The 17,441-nt window shown below is 37.8% G+C and overlaps 1 protein-coding gene across 1 annotated transcript in view; it reads right to left on the bottom strand.

The window, feature by feature from the left end:
- GABBR2 (gamma-aminobutyric acid type B receptor subunit 2) overlaps positions 1-17,441 on the bottom strand; it is a 457,024-nt gene that overhangs the window by 29,856 nt on the left and 409,727 nt on the right. Inside the window, exon 14 of the mRNA XM_058039616.1 lies at positions 9,370-9,480. Coding sequence (XP_057895599.1) covers positions 9,370-9,480 — 111 coding nt within the window. The remainder of the gene's footprint in view (positions 1-9,369; positions 9,481-17,441) is intronic.

Here is a 17,441-nt window from a genome sequence, read left to right as displayed (position 1 = left end):
AAAGGAAGATATATGTGTATTTATACAACCACTAAAGAAAGGAAGAGGCTCTTGCAGCAAGTGAGTTTCCTCAGAATGAGGCATTATAAATCTGGGAGCATTGTTTTTAATTTTTATTAGCATTTTGGGTAAAATGCTTGCCTCAGGAAGAGAAATCTCCTTTTCCAGAAGTCACAGCTCATCTTTGAGACTCAAACATGGATAAAAGCTGAGAGTTTTCTGCATCCTGCTGCCAGGGCAGTGCTGGTTGCAGAGGTGCTCTTTGTTTGCTGGGCACAGATGCCTGCAGGGCTCTGTGGGGCTGGTGGATTTCTCCTCTGAGATAAAGCCTTCCTGAGGGAACTTCATGCTTTGCTCTTCCTTTGCCTGCCCTTCCTATTTTACCCCTTCCCAAGGCTCAGACAATATGCACACATGAAAGATGCAGTTTTATGACTGTAGAAATCCTGCAAATCCCTTGGTAAAATCCTGTAAAATGGCTTGGCTGAGGAATGGGATGCAGACATTGCTAGTGAAAGGTCCAGGTTTCTGTGATCCCTTGACAACTTTGGAATATGAGACTTGGGAGCTACAGTTAAAGACACAGATTCATAGTATCTAGTTCAGCTCCTCTTTACTCCTGGTACTTAAACTTTAAACATTAATCTTCCCAGATAACAAAACTTCATTTCAAATTATGCCTGAGGGGGACCTAATTCTTGAGGCTGCTGTGGAATTTAAGGACTATTTGATATTTTTAGGCTGCCTGATGGAATTTGCAAGGCAGCTCTCTCTCCTCCTATTGCTCCTAGAGGGCTCAAGCTGGTAAAGGCTTCTCAAGACTGTCTGCTGGCAAAATACACCAACAGCCATCTTCATTCAAGACAATGATGCTGGTGATGACCATAGTGTAGCTTCATGTGTGGAGAACACAGCACAATTCCAAATTTTGCCTGAGATGTGCTCCCTAACCCCAGAGCAGAGTCTGGCTTCAGAGGGAGCTCTCAAAGTTCTTTCAGAGCCGCTGGATTTTACGTAATGAGAGAGTGACTGTCTTAATTAATTGGGCACTTGCGTGGGATGTTAGTTCTGATCTCTGCTGAGAATTTTGATTAAACAGTCTTTAGGGAAGGCGTGCATAAATACACATTGGGATGGAGGCAGGCAGCTCCTAGCAGTGCTCTAGTGCTGGATTCAGAGAGGTGGAGGACACATCTGTCCCCACTGCTTTACGCCAGTTACAATTCCCATCCCGAGGCTGCTGATGGACCCCACGCATCTCCATAGGAGATTACCCTATAGGAAGCTGTCACCTAAAATTTAAGGACACCTCAGCCTACTGTCAAGCCTAATGGCCTAATTTTAGTCCTTTTTGGATCTCAGCCAATGACACTGAGAATGCAGATATGAAGGGCTGCCTACACTGTTATTCATGAACTTAAAGCCTTCTTCAATTTTGGTGGTCTAATACACACATCTTCTTGATATAGAAAGTGCCATAAGATGTTGGTTTGTATTTTCTCAGAAGATATGGGCAGCTGTACAGGGAGGATTGGTTTGTTCCATCTTCTATTTGAGGGTAGGCAGCTTCCATTTGACACTGATTTAAAGTATTGCCTTTGCAGATGTTGGTATGGTAGGTTTAGGCTGTGTTGTCAGTGCACCTAAAAAGGCTACAATGACAAAGTCTACAGTGAGAAAACCACTGTATAAATTTGGGGAAAACAGTATCTGAAGACAACAGGATTGTATCATCACTGTGATTAAAGACAGATTAAAAGAAATCTGTGTTAAAATGTTAGAGGTGTAACAGGCGTATGGAGAATATTGTACTCGTGTTTAGATTCAACAGGCAAACTCTAATTTTAAAAAATGTACTGACCAAATTTTCATACCTGGGAATATAATAAAAGTGTTTGTAACTGAAGTATTGGAAAACACTTAACACTGTTTTTTATAACTCTACCAGCTAGTTAGTTTTAAATCTTGTTCATGAGAATTATTGCTAAACACAGTAACAATTGCTTGGATCCACAACATATATCGATGCAACCAAGTGCCTAATTTGCTATCGGACTGCACAGACTGTCACATGACAGGAAAGAAATTATTTATTCACCTCCATTTCCCTGTACTACCCTTAAAAACCATTTTTTAAATGTTTCATTTCAAAGTCATGCCAGCTTAGGTTATGAACAGTATTAGGAAAGAAAGATAGAGAAAATGACGCTAAAGATATATGACAAGAGCAGAGAAATACCAGAGGAAAAATCTCCAGTCTTGTAAGAAGTCATACTTGCCAGTAACTAGGGGATATGTTTTTGGGAAGATTATATACTGGACTAGGCTTCAGCTTTGCAGCTGATTGCTGGGTTGTAGTAGCACAGCCCCTGTTCACTTGGGGATTGTAGCCCTGCTGTGTGCCACATAAAAGAATAAAAGCAAGCCTTTTCTCCAAAGATTTTACATCTGGAGATTTTTGTTTGCTTTGGTTTTGTTTCTTCTAGCTAGATTACTGTAAGATTTCCCCCCCTGGCCCCCTTAAACCAAGGCAGTCCTGGACTCTGACCTGTAAAGACCTTTCAGCCTGAAGTAACTGTGAACCTTGACTTGTGTGTTTTTCTATTCAGGTTCTTTCATTAAATCCAGATCATCACAGGCATAGGCACATTTTTATTTCAGTGAAATGGCTGCAGATATTTTTCAATTTAAAAAAAAAAGGAATTTTGGTTTTCATGTTTTCACCGCAGAATTGTGCAGTACAAAATACTGAGCAGCTTTCAGGAATATGCATAGAAAAGTGACTTTTTTTTTATTACCTGTACAATAGGTAAGGTTAGAAAACTGAAAGACAAACTAATCCTTTGTAGGTCTCTTACCTTCACTGTCAGTACAATCTGATGTTAAACCATTGCTCACTCCCCTGTCTGCCATGAGTCAGCTGTGTATTTAGTTAATTTTCACAGAGCTGCTCTGGGTAGACATAACTAAAGGGAAGCTTAATATTTCTATTGAGCATTAGGACAAGAGCTAAATATTGATTTTAATTGCAAGATATGCATATTCAGCTACTCAGCTGAAGGACTTTCTCTTTAAAGGTCTTGGCAAAACCCTTTATTCCCAGTGCAAGATAGAAAAGCAGCTGCACAAAGCTATGAATACTAACAGGCATCCAGGTTTCACTTTGTACTCAACCCTCCCAAATCAACAGGTCAATAAAATATTTCCCCCTCTTTGCATTCAGAGTACATTTGAATTTTTTTCCATGAAAATTCTGCTTAGTCATGAAACCATTATAGTAACTCAATTGAAACAAATACACAACTTGTAATTAGCAAAGATCCATTTGGAATAGTTTTCTATTGTCTCTGGCATAATATTACCACAATCACAGCTCTGTAAAGAGGTGAAGCCCCTCTGCTAAAAGCCAGTGTGTGCTACAGTTTAAATCCATTTCTGCTATACAAAAACTGATGCCAAGAGACGTGTAAGGGAATACTGCACTATCTGCAACATTTTTGAATATATTTCCTTATGGTCATATTAGAGAAAAAATTATCCAACAAAACCATATGGAAAAGTGGCTTTAGATACTAAAATAGTGTCTGTGTTTTATTGAAGAAATAATAAATATCTGGTACTACTATAAACTACTTTCCCCCACCACAAAGCTTAACTATCTTCCTCTCTAATTACTGTAAGATGAGACAGATGGATCCCACCATATATATGAGTTAGAATCATGCAAGTTAATTGATAAGGAGGTAGGTCCTTCTTCTGAGTTCTTTTTTTGATCATGAAGGGAATTTAAAAGAATGCAAATATACGTGTTAAAAATCAGAGGTACTATCAGAAAGCAATGGGGAATTTTAACATAATCTGAAAACTATTCAATTTTTCTACACATACAATGCATTAATTTTAAAAGTAATTAATTAATAATATGGTTGGTATAATTTCATAAGATAATTGGGACAGACTTGACGAAATTATTTAGTGCAACCTCCTGCTCAAAAAGCAGGCTCAGATGTGAGTTCAGTCCAGGGTGTTCATACTTTTATCCAATCTGGTTGTAGAAATTTTTGAGGACACAGGCTGATCAAACTGTCTGGGTGAGCTGCTCCACTTCTTCCCTTTCCTTAGTGACAAAAAAATAAATTCTTTACATCCAGCTTTCATTGAGTAAATATAAAATAAGAGTAAAATAATAAAAGGAGGAGCATGTGTTGCACACCACAGCTGTACTGTTCATACCCAGCTCCTGGGCTCAACACACACAGAGGGCTTAAGCACCTGGAGCAGCAGTGAGAAGCTACATCCAACATCCAGCAAGGACAGCCAGACCATCCCTCAGTACCACCTGTAGGTACCTAAATGCTGTCAGTGACTGAGTTTTCTGCTGGATATTTGTGAACTGGTTCCTGTCCCAGTCTGCTTCTCCTCCTGCCTGCTGAGGCAAGAACACCAAGTGCTGACTGAAGACTGGGCTGCAGGGCACTGACTGGAACCCAAGCTCTAAACCGTGGTACCTAACTCCTTTTTTGAAAATCTACTTCCAAGTGCATGAAAAAAATGGAAAAGTACTGTTTATGTATTATCCAAGAAAGTAAAGGAAGCCTTTGGAGAGGGAGAAGGGGTAGCATCAGGTATATTTGCAAAGAGCAATGGAAAGATGTTTGTGTATGTGCTTTAAAGGATATGTCCAAAGCTGCACATGTGTAAAAAAGCTATTCTTACCTTAAAAATTGTTTTGGTTGTTGTGGAATGTAAAGCAAACAAGCAATAAAATTGGCCAAAGACTGGGCAGAATGTAACGAAAGTTTTAAAAAAGAAATTCATAATAATGATTATGTATCTAAGATCTAAAGTAGAGATAGTGGAAAGGTAAGTTAAATGTATAGTAGCAAATGAATGGCTAGCAGCATTTACAGAATTCATAAGGATTTACAAAAATGGAGAAGTGGAGAAAAATGAATCTTAATAGAGATTCATTCCTTGGGAAATGACAGATTCAATAGCAATGATGCATGATAAGATAAGCTTAACAAGGGGTTTTGTCCTACATTTACATAGAGATGGAAGAGTCCATTCACATCTTGCCAGAACAGTGAAGTGCAGCTTATTTCAGCAGTAAGAGAGAGCTCTTGAAAACTCTGTCAAGACAAGGTGTTGTAATCACAGAGATCCTGTAACTTACATGCAGTAAGTTTTAAGAATTGATTTAGGAGTTGTCTGGACTGCTGGGCATAATTGTTGATATTTATTGGAATTCTGGCAAAGCTCCTCTTAAGATACAAAGAGGCCATATGGGAAAAGACAAAGTGGAACACCCCCAGTGATTACAGAGCTATTACCGTAATTTCTATCCTAAGCAAATTAATGAAATGGCTGACACATGAACTCAGCCAATAAGTGGGGGGAAAAAAGGGGATAGCAATATAATTCAAATTGCTATTATTTTTTTTAAATGAGTTTGCAAGACTGAATAAAGGTAATTAAATTCATGCAGGGTATGTGGATTTCCCAGTAGTGTTTGTCTTAATACTGCACAGTATCATTATTTAAATACAGAATGCTACAAAATCAATACAACAAATTTAAACTGAAATCTATGTGATGGATCTCAACATTTAACTATTAATGAGAAGCTATTAAAAAAAAGAAGATAGTTTTTAAAAAATTTCCAACTTAAGTTGTCCCAGATATGTACAATGACTTGAAGGAGATAATAACATGGCTGAAAATGATGCAGAAGATGCAGAGGGTAAGAATGTTAGACAATGCACAGAAAGTTTTTAGAGAAATCACAGAAATATGGCTGAATATAAGGAAATTTACCTAGAAATAAGTACATAGGTCATTTTAGAGCAAGAGGGATAACATATATGCATGACCCACCAAAATTCAAGGATTGGAAGTAAGAGAAATTTAGCTCAGCAATTAGAGAGCCTTAGGAAGCAGAGGATCCTTTCAGACTTTAAATTAAGATTGAACATTACCCCAAGGATCTCTTTTAGTTGAATTAATATTTTCTTTGGCTTCTAAATCAATTACAGAGTTGTGATGAGCAGTATATCAACTATAGTGAAATGTTGGAATATGAATAGTTAGAAGAAAATAAATTTCTTATTCTTAGTGACATTTATCAAGTCCCATGATGAATATGCATTATTTTTTCCTATCTCAGTCATGAAATACTGATATTTTCATTCTTGGCAAGGTTAGCTGAGGACAACACATTAAAAACAGTGTATGAGAAGTGGTCACTATTATTAGTTACAGCTTAAACCCCCCTCAATTAACACAGGGAGAAAATAGGATTTCATACAGAGAGCAACAGTCAAGCTCAAAATATAGTTTTGCTTCAAAAGCCTGATTCTTAGTAGCTGAATAACAGGTACCTGTAATAAGATGTCAGGGACACAATGAAACATCCAACATATGTACACCTTGAGTCTAATGTTAACACCAAGCTTTATCAGGAAGAGAGGAATTAAACAGTAGACAAGACTAATGTGTGTGTGATTAATAAGGAAAGCATTCTAGGAGACCAGTCTGGAATTGTTCTGGCTGAATGAGACAAGTAACTCATACCCCTCGGAAAGATGTTAGTGCGCTCCCCAATAACGCACCACCAGCAAGTTTAAGGTGGTGTGTTTTCTGTCATCCTTTTGAATATATGTAAGAAAGGTGCTTTTCAACTATGTCTGCCTCATCAAAAATCAAAATACTGCAACTGACTCGTTGACATGCTGGAGTTCAGGCACAGGTTGGACTTGACCTCAGAAGCACTTTCAGCCTAATTGATTCTGTAGTTCTGTGATGGTCAACACGTACACACAGACAGACCTCGAACTTGTATGCAGCCTTTTTGGAGCTGAGCTTGAGATGGGAGAAAACAGGGAATCCTCTAGGTATGGAGGAGTTGGAGAAGACTAATACACTGGTTATTAAGAAGATTAATAAAATGGTAAAGGCAAAATTTAGGATGGCAATTTTCCTGTTATTCTCTAGTCACCTGAGGAATCTAAATCTAATAACTGAGAAGCCTTCATGCAGAGTAAGCATTTCCACATATCCCTTCAGGGGCTGTTGAAGAATTGTGACTCACTTTTAGAGTTTGATAACTTTAATGAAGAGGGAACCAGTGTATCCTGTTAAATAATGCCTTCCCTTATTTTGCCATTCCTTGCTTTCCCTGCCCTTTCCTGCCCTTCTGTGCTCTGCCCTACCCTGAGTGATTAATTCACTGCATCAGTGCATTTAAGACATCAGAATGGACAGTATTGCTTTTACTTCAAGACAAAAAAGAAAGGAACATTTTTAGGTTAACTCTATTTTTTATATTCCCATTTTGAGGCAAGAGGTCACAGTAAATAATTTTGGCCTAAGTAAAGCAATTTCACCTTGGCATTGTGCTGTAATTAGCAATACTAGCTCTTCAGTATATAGCATGTTAAATTAGATATGTTTTATTATTAAAACCCAAAGACTTTTGTATTAGCTAAATCTTCATAAACAGTAACAGGAGAGGTTCTGTTTTTTTGTCCTGAAGGCAAAGTATGTGTGGTGTACAGAATATCTTTAGTGATGAGATAAAATGCATCAATTCTGTTGTCCTCATATCACTCATTCACTCATCATAGCAATTATTTAAATGATTCAGATGAGTATCTTCCTTTTTAATATGTAGCAATTTGTGTGTTAAGAGGGCACTGGAGTAATAAAAAGTGTGTATTTCATTGGTGGTTATGAAACACCGTGTGTCTGAAATTAGTGAGTAATGGCATATGTAAAGTAAATGAGATAGTAGTAGCACTTAAGCTGAATATTACAGATATACCACAAGTCAAGAAATTCAATAGTGAATTGAGTATTTTATGTATGCATGTATGCACATATATGCACATATTATTGTCTAATAATGTAATGGCATTTGCAAAATAAGTTTGCAAATGGCATTTACGGATTTAAAGAGTCACGTATCTTGTAGAAAATAGTTTAACAGATGTGCTGACAAAACAATCTAGGGCAAAGGACTACTAAGAATCCAAGCAGTTTGACTGATTCTAATAACACCACTCAAGCTTGAAAGCTCGAAGAAAGTTGCCAGAGAATGTATATTCCTTGATGCTGTGCTACATGCCAAGGCCACCCCGAGCTGACCAACCAGTAAGACATGCTGAGGTGTGGAATCGCTCCTAATTCCTGATCCTTTTTGAGAGATTACATATGTCCTAGATCTTTATTTCCATCCTGGACATTCTCTGAAAAGGAGGCATCTATACCTAAAGTTGCCTTTTTAAAAAAATTTATTTTTCTTTAAAGGAAGCTGAGAAGGTTTCCTTTTGGCTAGTGGCTTGAGGATCAGAGCTCTCACCTGGAGACACTTGATGCTGGTGCCTCCTTGCATGAAGGCTCACCCCAGCAGAGTGGTCTGACCACAAAACAACTGTTTAGAATTTACAGAAACAAAACTTCTCCTCCCTCCCTGCTGAACCGCATATTGGATATTTAAAGACTTTTCAGCCTGAAAAAAACAGCATGAAAAGCAGCAGGGCTCATCAGAGCAGTCATTCACAGGGGAGAGGGAACCAGGCACCAGCAGCACCCTCTGGGCAGCAGCACCAACCATGCCAAGTGGAAGCAGCTGATCCAATCTTTTCCCAGTGTCCTAATGAACCAGCATGCTCCAAATGCACAGAGCAGATTGACCCCTTCAGGCAGTGTAGCCTACTGTCTGTCAGCCTTAGGATCCAGATGGGGCTCAACTCTAGATGGGTGTTCTGCTGGTCAGTGCTGTCCATATCAGATGTTTTCAAAACCATCAGGCTCAGGAGCTTTTAATCACTAATGGTCACCTATACAGTTTGGTTTGGTTTTTTTTGAACCATCAAGCCTCAGGGTCCCTGGTTCCTGAAGTCTTTTTTAATTATTAAATTTTTTTATGGAGATGGGCCTCAGTGACAAAAGGTTTATTTTGATTCAGGCCCCAGATTAATCTTTCATCTCATGACTATTCCTAAAATACATTAGCAAATAAGAAGCAAACATCTTGGACTTTTTTGGAGAACCTTCAGGAATTTGGATGATTTGACTTCTTTATTTACAAAGTTGTCTCATTTATAGACCCATCTTTTCAGTACTGGATTTCTAAGGATGTGGTATAGCCACAATATTCTGATTAAATGCTACTGATGTCTTATTTATTTTACACATGCATATATCCACAGATTACTGTCTAACGAACACTAGAACAGATCTGATTATAGAACTTGTACTCAAAGCAGTTTTCACTCACTCCCAGCCATCATGAAAGCAAATATAATTCAGTTCATGCCTATCAGCAAACAGCAGCTTGAAGTGCTGTGCAGAAGAAGCTGTGCTTACCATCAGCAGCCCTTTGTAGGCATAGACAATCCCAAGCCAAATGGTCATGTGGGTGTTTTCGCAGTGCTCCAGGATTGGTCGGATGGAGATGTCTCTGCCCGCAGGGTCCGGCTGCAAAAACAAAAGGTGAAATATTTGGACTCAGATTTCCTTTGCTTCACACCTCAGTGGTACTTAGCTCTATTTCTGGAGATTGAGGATGTGTAGGATACAGAGGGGACAATTTAAGAGTAACTTGCGGTGACAGCAGACCCATGAACCTGCAGAGAAATACAGTGAAAAGCAAGGATCTGAGGAAACAGCTGCTAGATAGCTACTACCTGGGGAGGTCACATCTACTGCAAACCTGAAAGAAAATATCTGAAGTCACTCTATATTTAACAGTGTCGGTCATATTTATCAGCTTTAGGACATCTACTTTTTCTATAAGACAAAGAGCTTGAAAGCACAGGGATGAAAAATAATGTATTCAAATGTCTTTTTCTTTTCACCTGCAGTCCTTGTGTCACTGGCAAACGGCTGATAAACAACACATGAAACATTGCTGTGTTTCAGGTGCTTTTTCATTGATAACCATGAGCTAATCAAAAACTACCTGAACTGTAGCACTAGCTTTGGAGAGATCATAAATCATCACAAAAAACCCCAAAAAACAACCAAAACAACAACCAAACAAAAAACCCCAAACCCAAAACAACAAAAAAATCCCCACAACAAAACAAACAAAAAATCCCCAATAAAACGTCTTTCAGAGCCAGTGATTGCCCGTGCAAAATGAACTATTGAAAAATGAAGCTTTGCAGTTTTCAATTTATTTTGAAAAGGAGATTGTATAATATTGCAGAATCAAGAGGACCTGGAGACTATCAGAAGTGTTTGTATGAAGGAGAAGCAATAACAAAGAGAAATCTGCAAGAACCACCCCTTGACCTTCTCACTTTGTTTTTTTAATGCACAGGGGAAAGAACAGCTGACACACAGAGAAAAGGGTTCCTGGCTACTGTGCTGTATGCAATTAGAATAGATATTGGGGTCTGGTCAAACTGCTAGACTGCTTTTTAATGCTGTACCTTGTTAAAGAACACAAGGATCTTGTATGTGATTCTAAGAGAACTTGTTTTAGTTACATACTGCAGAGCACTCCTGTTGTGAGATGCATGTACCTGTGTTTATAGAAAATGCTGAAACGCTGAAAGCTACTTTTTTCTTTTCTACTTTGAAAGAATGGATTTGAGCTTCAGCCAAACTAAGATCAACCCATATGTAATATGTAGCTTTCTGTACCTGGTTGTCCCAGTGGGGTTTTCAATTTTCTTTTTTGTGAATAACACATGTAAAATGTCTCTTGCAGAAGTATAATTAATGACTATTATATAAGGAAAAATAATGTTTTCACTAACTGAAAAGTAGAATTGTACATGGAAAAACTTTGAGGAGCTCTGAATAATTTCCTAAAGGTTATTTTTGCTTCTTCTGATGAGGTATGACTTCTGCTATGTATTTCACTGGTCACAGCAGAAATCTTCAGTTCACTTTCTTCCACTGGTGTTTTTGTATGTGAGACATTTCCCCTGACTTCATGCACTGTAAAAAAAGTGAGAAAACCCAAACAAAATTGTGGTATGATGCACTGCACAGTGAAACTATTCACAATTTTCTTTGCAAAGCCTCTAGTAGGCAAGACATTAACATTTAAAACCTTTTCCTACCCTTAACTTCTGTAGAAACCCTAAATGGAAAAATACAACTCTTGGAAAAAAAAGGTGTCCTAAAATAAAATAAGACAAACAACAATGCAGCAATATTAAGTCTCCCAAAGAGCTTATGACTCCATCCTAATGGTTGTTGATGGCAGGCAAACAGCCATTAGCTGAAGAACTGAAATGACTGCGAACATTAAGTGTCATCACAACATTTAAGAAGCTACAAATGTTTGTCTGGGGATCAGTTGAACTACCTCATTCTCCCTGATCAATGACAGAAGCCCAATGCTGAAATTTAGGTGCACTGAAAGCACATTTTCATGTCAAAGTTGCAACCTAATACGTTTAACATAATTTTTTTCTATTATGTAATAAACTTCACAGGACAAATCATTCACACTGAGCTCTGAATGTGTTACTGATGTGTCAGCAGAACTGCACTACAGAGAAATTTTTCAAACCTGCCAGAAGCTCCATCTCTTATAGTCTGGAATTACAGCAGTGGCATAAAATTTAAGGTTTTCATCATCACAGTGTTTTCCTTTTTTTTTTTTCATTCAAGCTGGTGAGTCAGCAGAGGACTTTGCTTTCCCAGTTCCACATCCCTCCTGCCAGGTATTTCTTCTGTTTCAGTTTCCCACTTTTCTGAAGCAAGAAAGTTTATAAATAATGAGGACTTTCACCTGGTGTGATGGATGATGTCATGTGGTTTGTTCTCCTTGTTCCTGGATTAAAAACTCTAATCACACCTGGACAGAAGGATTCCTCCACTTTTAAGTAACTATAAGTAATTGGAATAATTCCCTGTTTTGGATAATATTAATTAAATGAGAACTACTATTTGGTTTGTGGCAGATTATATGTTTATATATTTTTATACAATTTATATATTCTCTAATTAAAATTTAATTGAAAACTGGAAAGTGTATGTCCAATTATTACTCAAAACTTCTCTTTTAAGATCCAGGCACAAAAATGATGAAGTGGAAAGCCTAATTTATTTTCAAATACTATTAGAGAGTAAGCATTCTTTCCTTAGTAGGAAGATTGTCAGATTTTATGAGGCATGATAGCTCAAAATCGATGTTAATTAAGTAAAACAGTGTGTTCAGGTTTTCTTTGTGAGATAGGAAAATCTTGTGAAGTGCTCTAGGTAGACCAGGGAAAGAGAGAATATTGATTGCAGCAAAAGTGTACATGGGGCAGCACTTCTTTCGAAAGACTTTTGAGACCTGCAAGGTGGTAAAATTTTTTAAACAAAGATTTGCTGAGGTCCCGTGCATGTGGGGTTAAATGTTGGCAGGTAGCAGCAATTTTAAAGTGAACGGATTTTGCTGATTACTTACCACTACAGCAAAATGACATTTGTGTTCTACTGCTTTTAATTTGCCATTCTGTTTCTTCACTGATTTTGCATGAATTAACTAATCATAGCAAAAAGCAGGGTTAAAAAAACATATTATATTTTCTGATGTCAAAAGAATTTTTGAAAACTCTACAATTACAGCTGAATGGGGCACTTGACTGACCTCTCTAATCATCCACCATTTGTGCACTTTGTTATTGCTTTAGAGAGGATGACAACATAAATGCTACCAGTGATTATATATGTACTGGAAATTTGCCCTTTCCTTTTATAGAAAACAATCTCAATGCCCTTCAGATGTCATTCTCAAAAGCCTGAAGACCTCCTATCTTGTGATTAGGCTGAAGCTTTCCTACCTCTTCTGAAACCTAATAAGGTTTCTGACATTGACATCAATTTCTGGAGTGCTTTCAGCAGTTGAACATAAATAGTTTAATCTGTTCACTTCATGCAAGAGTTGTGTATCATCACCAGTAAAATGCCTGTTTTACAGGAGATCTGCTAGGTCCAGAAAGAAACCCAAACCAGTAAACAGATTACCCACAGAATGCTGATATCCCCTGAGTGTGTGAGTGTGTTTAAGCTACTATTAGTCAATTCTGTAGTTCCGTTGCCTTTTCATTTTCTTTGCTCTTCAGTCTTCTGGGAGGTCCTTGTCATAACAGATGAGTGATATCCTAGGTGGGAACTGGCAGAGTGAGAAGTAAAGCTTAAAACTATCAGGGAAATCTGATTATTTTAATCAGATTTTTAAATTAATTTTTTAAATCTATAAGTGCAGTTTCTTAGTGGTTATTATACTAGCCAAAATCTCTCTGGAAAAGGCAGATATTTGTATGATGACTAATTTATCTTAGACTTATTTTGTGTCTTTATTGCTGTTCCTTTTCTGTAGCTTCACAAAGGTTTTAAAAGGAGGAAGGATCTATGCTCCCTGGGGCAATTTATCCAGCAAATATCTGTGAAGAACAGACTGGGCTGGCACACAGTATCCAAAAGTCCTTGACAGCTTTTCTACACGATCTCCTCCCCAGGTCCCTTGGCCAGTGGAGCAGAGGATTCTGTTTGCAGAGCCGTGGTGCTGCAGTGACAGAGCTCAGCAGGGTCAGCCTCAGCAGCTGGCTCAGGACACGGCAGCAGGGCCCAGGGTGGCTCGGGGCCACTTCTGGAGCCGCACTCTCACCAGTGAGAAAGGCACAGCATTAGACCTCAGTCCCTTTTCCAAAGGCGGGTATGGAACATAAGGTAAATACTTGCAGCTTCTGTTTACTATGTTTAAAAGAAACTGTGTGTTTCCCACAGTATAGGAAAACGCAGGATCATAGTCTTCTGTCACACTGTTTAAATGGCCTTCATATACCATCCCACTCTGTTTTATCTTCCCTTTAAATGGCTTCAATTGAACTGGCAGAATGACTGTGTACTACAGCTAGTTTGCAGTGTGAATTAGATATCTCTGGCATCTTTAATTTGGCACATTTAGCAGTCATATGGAGCTCACATGTGATTGCTTGTCTTAAAACTCAGATTTTGCTAAATTAGAAGATCATTCTTACTTCTTAATTTCAATTTTTTTTTCTTTCCTCCCAAGGATAATTATAGTTGGTTTAAGCTCTGAATTCTGTAAAGGTGCTTCATAAAAGGATTCAAACAGTTTGAGTACGCAGTGTGAAATTGAGAGCCAGGCTCTTAATTACTGATGAAAAGAGAAGGATCAGACACTGTCAACTTTTTGATTACTTAATAATTTGTAGGTATTTTTAGAGCAAAACAGCTGATGTGAACAGTGATATGAAGAAGAGATTTTCCAAGAAATAGGTCCCTTTGTTTCATGTATGTTTTTCCTTTGTGCAGTCATACTTTCCATTAATGCAAAATAGGAATGGCAATACTAAGCTAGGGTAGCTCATTGGGAATGTCTTCCAATTAAAAATTTGGTAGACAACCTAGAATAATAGGCAACCTTGTTTGTCTTTTTTGATACCTGAGCTTAGGTTTGGGTATATTATGGATCCCATCTTACATCACAGAGTATCTCAGCAAAGCACAAAACCATCACTGAATTCTTCTAGTCCAGCCACCAATTTAATTTCCCTCCAATGTCAATTGAGAAGGTTGGACATTTCTGTAACATTCTAATGATTGAAAGATGAGGTATGCAGTGTTTCAGGACACAAGCTTTCTTATACAGATCTGAATACATACCCCTTGCCTCTTTGACATGAACTAAAGGATTTCTTTATCCAGTGAGATTAAAGGGTATTTTTTCCTTCATTCATTTTCTTGTTATAGTGAAATCCAGTTCACCACCCCACCTGAGTCAATGGACGGGACTTTAGGCATTGTCTAGTTTCACAAATACTTCCAAATCAAACTATTCCCACAATTCAATATAGCAATATATATGTTTATATTGTAACTCCTAAAAAAATCTTCATTTCAAGTGGTATTTTAGTATGAGATAGTAATTCAGTAATGGTTAGCTTGAAATCATGGCACAACAAAATGACACTTGCTGGAATATCAACATAAATATCTCCTTTTTTTATCCAGTCCATTTCTCAATTTGGTTTTCTAAAGAAAAAAAATGTACCTACCATGTAAGCCAAGGAAAGTGCACTGATATGTTTGGGGGCTTCAAGGATATTGATGTTGCTATTTTACACCCCTCGGCTTGTTACATGTACAGAATCCACTCCTAAATTTGCAAGTGAATGGGATGAAGAAAGACAGGAAACCTCCTGTCCTCCCCCAAATGTATTAGAGATAACCACTGTAATTCCTATTATCCCAAAAAACCAAGGTTTGATAATACAGACATAGTGATATCATCCTGCAATATATTTAAAAGAAAACTTCTTTTAAGGTCCCCATCTGCCTCTTGTACAAATAATTCCGTAAATCAGTCAGCATACATACTGTAAATTAGTCTGATTTAAAGATGATAAAATGCCAGAAGAGCTATTTATAAACGCTTGTATCATGAATTTGTCCATACATTTATTTGCAGAGAAAATCCCCCATCGGCATTATTTATAACATCACTTTACTTAATGAGTTTTATTTCCCTGTTGTGGTGGTTCATTTTTGTTTAAATGAAACTGTTTTTCTGAGAGGCAAAAGGTTCCCAGAGATTTCTTGCTATTTTTATTAATATCATCTCCTAATCCAAGCAGTTTCATGTATTTGCATTAACATAAAATGCAAAAAATAGTTTAGACTGAGTCAAGAAACCTCTGTGACGCTTGCAAACAATCAAAGCCTAGGAAATAAAAGGGAAAAGGCAAAATTGTCTTGAATCATGGAGAGTTTCAAACAACTGTGACTAAGTCTTCCCACTCTGCACTCAGCCATCGCTTCAGTAGAAATTTTACATCGTATTATTTCCTCAGAGAATGTTGCCCCAGTTGCATATCTAGTGACTGGGTAATGAAATTTTTCTGTGTATGTGCATGGAGACAGAGGGACAAGTGTTCCAAAGACTCAATAAAGCACTCGGCAGCAGAACGTGTGGTTTCCTCTGAGGGGAGGGCAGGGGGCCAAGACACACAAGAGAAGTAGGTCAGGGGAATGAGGAACTCCGCTACTACCCAGACCTCCTGCACTGTACAGATTCTTCCAGAAATGTACAATTCCTGGTATCAGCTTCACAAGATGAATATTGTCCCCTCCTTTCCGGTGAAGCTGCCCAGAATTGTGGTTCACAACCCAGACTTGTTCTTCCTTCTAGTTTTATTCCTTTCCTAGCCAGATTTCCTGCTATGCTGAAGGCCATGCCAGGCACCCCTTTTGGTGGCTGGAGCAATTCAGTGCCTCCTTGCTTATGGCAATGGAAACTGACAGCATTCTTGGGAAGGACAGCAAAGGCAGAAAGGAGAACAGTGGAGTGAAGCCACAGAGGACAGCCAGGGACAAACTGTTTGGGTGGCCCCAGCTGGAATCAAGTTGGAGGCTGTTTTTTGTAATTAATTTCCTAGTGGGTAGGCTTTGAGTTGTAAGTAAGGATATGACTTACTGCCCATTATGTGGCACTCAGAGAAACTGGATTTACACTTTTCCTGTAAACAAGCCCGGCTTGCACCCAACAACCAACAGAATCTATCATCAGTTGCTTCTTCCTATAAGAAAAACCAGGTCCTCAATTGTGCCCAGATATTTGGGTCAAGGAGGACAGCAATCTCACCTCTACAATTGTCTTATATTTTCTGTCTAGTGCTATAATTCCCTTGATTTATGGATTCTAAAAATATTTATCACTATTCTTATTTGCACTGTAGTGACAACAACAACAACAACAACAACTGGACACTGGCTTAATTTTGATAGTGAAAAATCCATTCCCTAAGAGGATTTAAAAACATATATATCATGTGTGGGAGAATAGGGAAGCATAAAATAGGGTTGTATGACATTTTCAGAGGCAAATATCAGCAGAGACCACTGCCACCTTAGGCAGGCACTGATAAATTAATATTTTCTGGGCTGGGGCAAACAAAAAGAGATTAATTATCAACATTAGGGATTATTTTAATTTTCTCACTTGTTTTTTTATATTCTCCAAAACAATAAGGTGATGGTCCATCAACCTATTGGAGGATTTTGCTCCTATTTTTATGACTGCACTAAGACACAATTGAGGAACTGCTGTAGTAAGGGGAATATTTCCTTTGTTTTCAAAAATTTGAGCAAAATCTTTAATTTTTAAATCCTAAGATTAGTTTAGTATGTATATTTCATAATTTCATAATGATGATTCAAACAGAAACATCTAATTCTTTTCCATAAATCATGCTAAAATTAGGTAATTCAACTTCCCCAACTCAAAAACTGCTTTCTCTTCAATCAACTCCCAGTTTCTTGTTGACAGTCAAACATAAGGTGTATCTCAATGTACAGAAGTACATGAAAACGTTAGTCTTTGATAAAAATTTTGAAGTTTTTGATTTTTTTCTCCCACCTTGCAACACTAGTAATCTCTCAGATATAACATTTTTACATACAAT

Source organism: Melospiza georgiana, chromosome 1 (assembly GCF_028018845.1).
Source record: "Melospiza georgiana isolate bMelGeo1 chromosome 1, bMelGeo1.pri, whole genome shotgun sequence".
Lineage (NCBI taxonomy): Eukaryota > Metazoa > Chordata > Aves > Passeriformes > Passerellidae > Melospiza > Melospiza georgiana.
The sequence above is the reverse complement of the archived record's forward strand: the minus strand, read 5'-3'. Positions and strand labels throughout refer to the sequence as shown.